The 7,330-nt window shown below is 36.4% G+C and overlaps 1 protein-coding gene across 1 annotated transcript; it reads left to right on the top strand.

Annotated features, from left to right (window-relative positions):
* The first annotated feature begins 4,600 nt into the window (after positions 1 to 4,600).
* On the top strand, positions 4,601 to 5,571 carry LOC141391019 (zinc metalloproteinase nas-4-like). Its single transcript, XM_073963936.1, has 2 exons — positions 4,601 to 5,306; positions 5,381 to 5,571. The coding sequence occupies exons 1-2, from the start codon at positions 4,704 to 4,706 to the stop codon at positions 5,540 to 5,542; spliced, it is 765 nt and encodes a 254-aa protein (XP_073820037.1). The 5' UTR covers positions 4,601 to 4,703; the 3' UTR covers positions 5,543 to 5,571.
* The last annotated feature ends 1,759 nt before the right edge of the window (positions 5,572 to 7,330 follow it).

The raw sequence follows: 7,330 nt of genomic DNA, 5'->3' as shown, positions 1-7,330 counted from the left end.
AAAAAATCGCTAAAATGGTGCGCGCGATATCTCATAAAGAGAGCAATCCGGTTGAGGGTTTGTTCGAGGATTCTTTGAAAATTGTTACTAAGTGGTCTTGATTACAGCGGTATTATGTTTTTCGTAGGCAAGTACATGCTTCCTGATATAATGGTCCAAAACCTTAGAATTATATGGTGACCAACTGAAACGACAGGTGGTCGCGACATCTATCGAGGAGAATGACACCCAAAATAAGAACCACTTCCAAAATGGACTATGTCGGTCCATTTCTTTAGATACCTTTCCCGCAAAACTTTTTAGCTTCTATCCAAATCCATATTTTGTCGGTTCATACGCCCAAAATGTTGAAACCCCCTTAAATACATACGTTTTTGGAAAAAAAAGTGTTTCAATTCACACAGGCTGAGGGTATATCTCTGTCGGCAAAGCCGACTGATCCTTTTTTACTTGTTAAAGCCACATCAGTGAACCGAAACGGCTGAAATCTGGTTTTATTGCACATATTTTGTGGTGGATGGTATACTATGAGTTCAAAATCATCAGTTTTGGTCTGTTCCAGTACTGCAAATCTGCAATCTACTCATGTTTACTATTTTGTCCGATAACATAAAGGAAAAAATGTTATCGTAGTAAAAAGTAGTAGCTTCTTGCAGGTTCTGGAACAGAGCAATACTTGGGGTCTAAAACCATTATTTCGATGAGGCACATTTTGCCCGTATGTGCCGTACCCTTCCGGTACCTCCCACACAAAAGTTCGAAAATGTTCGGAATATTTGTGCGCACGATAACTCTAGAAGGAAGTAACCGATTTGGTCCACACTTTGCACATCGTGAAATTTCTACTAGACTTAGATGTGATTCCAATATGGAACCAATCTGTCCACTCATTTGGGTACCTCCCACTCAAAATTTCGGAAAAGTTCAGCTAAGGACGTTCTATGGATTTGATTTTTGATTTTTGTTGTAGCAATTCCTATACTGTCCCCCATACGACGATACAAGTTTTATCAGGGGCCAGTCCATACTTCCTGAGACAATAGCCTGAAGGGTATAAAAACCCCATGTTACCCTGTCTAGTGGCTGGAGTGCAAGATAACTCTCGAACGGATCTGCCGATTTGGTTCAAAATTTGGTCTTCGTAATATTTTGTCCAAACTTATGCGTGGTTTACATTTACGAAATCTACTCGATTTCAACTGTCAATTTCATTGCTTAAACGCCAAATGAAATCCAATGGATTTCGGATGAGTTTTCATTTACACAGTTGAAATCGAGTGGAAAATGGTAAGGAGAATTATTGACGTCGTTCAAACTTCTGAGTTATGGCGAAATTAATTCATTCTTGATGAACTTTAATTGCATGGTAAAAAAAACAACATAACTCAAATTCATTTCGCCATAACTCAGAAGTTTGACCTATGGCATAACTGTCTTTCCAGATTTATAATATTACCTTAATCGACTTTCATCGCCAAAAAGAATTTTTCACGGTTTAAGAAAGCGGTTTTTTGTTATAGCATCGGAACCAACAAAGTTGTAATCAGCTACTTGCTGTCATTTGATTGCCCATTTTATTAGCTTTCCAATGATATACATATACGGTTAATCGGTTACGTAAAACCGGGGTTCAAAATCGGTTTTAATATCAGAATATCCGGTTCAAACATTTAGATAACCGGATCTATCCTCCAATAAAATTTATTATGAATGTGTTCGTCATTACAAGAGCTAATTATGGTTAGTATTTCAGAAGCATCACAGACCAATAACAAATATACATACAAACAAAACATTGTTTTCTAAACAAAAACCGGGTAAATATCAAAAAGGACCATGAAAACGGGGAAATGTCGATTGGTCATCCATCAATGAGAACCGTACCTACAATTTTCTGAGCGACATTTTTGCAGAACATTTCGAAGCTGAAAAACGTCATCTTTAGGTACTTTTATAGAGGTTCTTAAAATAAGGAACGAAAAGGACATTGAAGGATGTGAATTAGAAGGTTGAAATGCTCTATGAAAATAATCCTCATTCGATTTGACTGAAGACATGCCATCTCAAAATGAAGCGACTTAATTTGTGAAGCTATTTTCTCACAAATTAAGGGGCCAAAATTAAACCATTAATTACGCGATATCTCGGAAACTTGACCTGTGGTGAACATTTCCTTTTGGGTTCTTAGTACACTCACTAAGGACTTTCATCTCCACAAGGAATTTTCCACCCACTGATTTTGAGTCCCATTTTGTAGCACAGTGTAATTTATCAATGTTGTTTCGTGCATCAAATACCTCAAATCGGTCGAAAATATATATGGGAGCTATATCCAAATCTGAACCGATTTCGATATGATTTGCCACAGTTATTTCTAGACTAACCACCGTCACACATTCCAAATTTCATTAAAATCGGAAAAAATATAGCGTGTTTCGTGCATCAAATACCTCAAATCTGCCTAAAATATATATGAGAGCTATATCCAAATCTGAACCGATTTCGATATAATTTGGCACACTTATTTCTAGGCCTAATCCCGGCAAACATTCTAAATTTTATTGAAATCGTACATATGTAGCGCGTTTCGTGCATCAAATACCTAAAATCGGCCGAGAATATATATAGGAGTTATAGCCAAATTTGAACCGATTTCTATATAATTTGGCACACTTATTTCTAGACTAAATACCGTCGCACATTCCAAATTTAATTGAAATTGGACATATATAGCGGGTTTAGTGCACCAAATGCCTTAAATCGAGGCTATATCCAAATCTGAACCGATTTTTACCAAAATAAATAGCGTTCATGCGAATCGGACAATAAATGCAACCTGTATGTTGTTTACAATAATACATGGACAGACAGACGGACAGACAGACGGACAGACAGACGGACATGCGTAAATCGACTCAGAAAGTGATTCTATGTATATCCCTAAAAGGAACTATGGGTCTATCTCGTTTCCTTTTGCATGTTACAAACTAATGCACAAAGACATAATACCCCTTACCACAAGGTGGTGTAGGGTATAAATATGTTGGTACCCAAACACATTAAGTTGAGATATGTTACATAATGTTGCAAACATATATTTGTTTGGACACAAACAAATTATATTTGGATCCAAACATATATTTGTTTGTAATCAGTCCCAAACAAATATTTGTTTGGATCCAAACCTATTTCTAACATATATTTTTCTTCGTGCATAAATCACAAACCGACCAGTGGTACACTACGATTTTTTTTGTGTACCGGCTGCGGTACGTTACGATTTTTTAGTGTACCGGTAATGGTTGTGCTCCTGCATGGTACTCTAAAATATTTTTTAGTGATATCGTAACTGGTGCGGTACGTTATTTTAGTGCACTGTTTCTTTTCGATTTTTAACTCATTGCTATGGTACCTCCCTCCTTATTTTTGAGAGTCCAAACGGCATGTCAAGCATATCACATATCACACTGTCAAGAAGTTTTTCATACGCGAAATGAAATGTGGCTATTCTGACAGATTTACCACCAGGTTATTATTTAGGGTTCTCTTACCACCACTCACTTAGAAATGTAAATACGCCGGAAATTCTGACATGCTGGATTAATAAACTATTAGAAAGCAGAATTATAAATTTAAGTATTGCGGAGACGACCATTACGAAAACAGTAACGCGAATATTCTATTACTACTTGTTACTGGCAAGTTCCTATCTACAATTTCGGAAGTTATACATAGAGCCTTATTAAAGCTGTCCCTAAGGGCCAACGCGATCGGTATGGGAATAAATCCAACAAAGACAGAACTGGTGCCGTTCACTAGAAAACGTAAGTTCGGTGACACCAGTACCAACTGCGATGGAAAAGGAACGGACAGAGAAAGGATTAATCGAACTCTTTTCGTGTAAGAATTCGATTGGGGAGAGTTGGACACTGAACCCGTCTATTATATACTGCAGGTTTAGCACTGTGGTAAGGGCGATCATATCCTATGGAACTCTTGTCTGATGGCACTCTGAATGAAATGCTGAACTTTCGGCCTTTGGAGCTCGACATTAAATGTCAGCCAACGCCTAGTGCCGCATTGTGATGGGGTGTAGTAGTTTTTTAGGGCTCTCACTGAGGATAATACCTCGCCAAAAGAAAACGTACATTCTATATTTTTCATTTTCCCTTATACCTTTTACGTGGTATCTTGATTTGTTAATGTTTGTTTATATGCAAATTCATCTCAGTGATGACGAAACATTCGAACTTGCTAAAATAGATAAAACATGAACTTATCAGTCAGTCAATTGGTTCAAGTTAAGGGAACCATCCTCTGACTAGGCATTAAACATCATCGCGAATAGTCGAAGTTTGGAAAAGAATTTAATCAGTTTTTAATGGCAAAGATAAATAAACATTTAAATACACACAAATCGGGAAACGAACAAACAAAATGACGAATCTGGCTTTGCCGTCTCTTCAGTCTAGAACAAAGTGCCGAAGTTAAGTGAGAAGTCGGGATACGTATATAAAGTTTGCAGCTACCGCTTTTTGGTTTATAGTTAAATTATTCAGACAACAAAGATGCATACATTTCACGCAATTATCCAGATTATTCTATATTTTACATTAACGCAAAGTGCTTCTGTAATAAGTCCAGGACTTCAAGACAAAATTGTGGAAACGATAGTCGAAAGTCCATCAAATGTAATTTCTCCCATGGAGAATATGGAAACCGTAAAATTGTCAATTAATCCCGAAGAAGTTGGTGCCTACACTGAAGGAGATATAATAGAAACGCCAAAAATGTTTACAAAAAATGGTGTAATTTCCAAAAATTATCGTTGGCCTTATGGCGTGGTACCCTATGAAATTAACGGTAGTTTTAATCACCACGATTTAGAAATAATCCTTTATGCCTTTCTCAACTTTCACATGAAAACGTGTGTACGTTTTGTGCCACGCCGTTCCAATGAAACGGATTACATATCAATAAATAATGAAAAATCCGGCTGTTGGTCTTATGTCGGTCGCCAAGGTGGTAAACAGAATATAAATCTGGAATCACCCATCTGTTTAATTAATCCTGGAACGGCACTACATGAACTGATGCATGTTTTGGGATTTTTCCATGAACAAAATCGCCAGGAACGTGACGATTTTGTTGAGATTCAATATGAAAATATTCGGGAGGGATTAGAAAATAATTTCAAGAGAAGATCTCGCACTGCAGCATTCAATGTACCCTACGATTATAGCAGCATTATGCATTATTCTTCGACTGCTTTTTCACACAATGGCCAGCCAACCATTGTGGCAAAGGTAAGATTTAGATACTTAAATATTTATTCTGAATCATATTTCAATTAAATCAATCATTTTCTCATTCCCCATAGCAACCAGAATTTAATTATATTATGGGGCAACGTTACGCCCTTTCGTCGTTGGATATACTGAAAATAAATCGCATGTACAACTGCTATGGAGATCTTAGATCAGATGACAAAGAAGTTAAACCAATTGGCAGTACCTCTGCACCTACATCAAAACCTTTGTAAATAGGTGGGAATTCCTAGAAAATCGCACATCTATACTAGTCACAAATCAAAACCGCATTTTTTAAATAAAGTTTAAGTTTTTAAGAAATAAACCCATTTCTAAGAAATTTCTTCGTGTTTAGATAAATGTTTGCAGGTACATATGTATATTTCGATATCAAATTGACTGCTTTAGAAAATACCGGCATTGATATCTACAGAGACATCATCATTTCTTCATAGATTGTTCATATTACACTGTACAACAAAATTCAATTTTTTTCAAAGGGTCTGTTCTAGAACTGCTAAAATATACTAGTTTTTACTATTTTCTTCGATAACATAAAGGAAAAATTTTTATAGTAGCAAAAATTTGTAGATTCTTACAGGATCTGGAACAGGCATAAAATTATGGGAAAACCCGAGTTGATTATGATAGTAAAGCAAAACAATATAAAACACGTGTGTCGACGTTTTTATACCCTACACCACTATGTGGTAAGGGGTATTATGGCTTTGTGCATTTGTATGTAACATACAAAAGGAAACGAAATAGACCCATAGTTCCTTTTGGGGATATACATATAATCACTTTCTGAGTCGATTTATGTCTGTCTGTCTGTCCATGTATTTTTGTTTGCAACGTACAGGTCGCATTTTTTGTCCGATTCAGCTGAAATTTTTGATGAAATTTTGAATGTGTGACTGAATTCCGTCTAGAAATAAATGTGCCGAATTATATCGAAATCGGTTCAGATTTGGATATAGCACCCATATATATTTTCGGCTGATTTCGCGTATTTGCTGCTCCAAACACGCTATACAAGTCCGATTTCAATGATATTTGGAATGTGTGACTGAATTCGGTCTGGAAATAAATGTGCCAAATTATATCAAAATCGGTTAAGATCTGGATATATAGCTCCGATTTATATTTTACATATTCACAGTGGTGTAGGGTATCATATAGTCGGCCCCGCCCGACTTTGATCCTTTCCTTACTGGTTAAAGTTAACGTTGGGAAGCATCCTAAGTAGGCGGGGCAAGTCTCACTTATTTCAAGTTTTTTTTAATATTCGAGTTAAGATTTAATGGAATCCCTGCATTTTAGGTATATAGTGCCTTTGGTAACTTTACAGACAAGAATGTGGTCGTCAAAAAAGCTTGCAACAATTTGTTCTAAGTTTATTATTTTAGATTATTTTTATTTATTTATTTTTTATATAGATATATGAATGTTAGAAGAATTTGATCAGGAGAAGACCTTTTGAAGACGTATTGAAGACTTTGCATATTTTGCAGAAATTAAGATAGAACAAGTATTGGGCAGAACTTGTTATACCCTCAACCACGAGTTGTATTGAAGTACTGAAGAAGGCTAATTACCATATTTCAGCAAATTTCAAAATACCGAAAATCGGGAGGTACCGTTCAAGGCGTGGACCTATATGAAGGCGTGGACCTATAGGAAGGCGTGGACCTATATGAAGGCGTGGACCTATATGAAGGCGTGGACCTATACCGACAAAATTAGAGGGGAAAGTTGAGTACCGAAATTACAGTTCTATGGGGCTATATTAAGTCGTAGACCTGTACCGACAAAGGGGGAAAGTTTTATACCAACAACAAAGACTAAGTACAAAATTTCAGCCATTTCGGAGGGATATTGAGGCCACAACCTTCAAAAAACCGAAAATCGGGAGGTACCTGTCTATGAGGGCTATATAAAGGCGTAGACTTATACCGACAAATTTTATATGGGAAGTTTTATACCACAAATGATGACTAAAGACCAAATTTTAACCAATT

The sequence above is a fragment of the Musca autumnalis genome, unplaced genomic scaffold (genome assembly GCF_047663935.1).
Source record: "Musca autumnalis isolate F117 unplaced genomic scaffold, ASM4766393v1 scaffold_1, whole genome shotgun sequence".
NCBI lineage: Eukaryota > Metazoa > Arthropoda > Insecta > Diptera > Muscidae > Musca > Musca autumnalis.
Note: the sequence above shows the minus strand (reverse complement) of the source record. Positions and strands in the feature narration are given on the sequence as shown.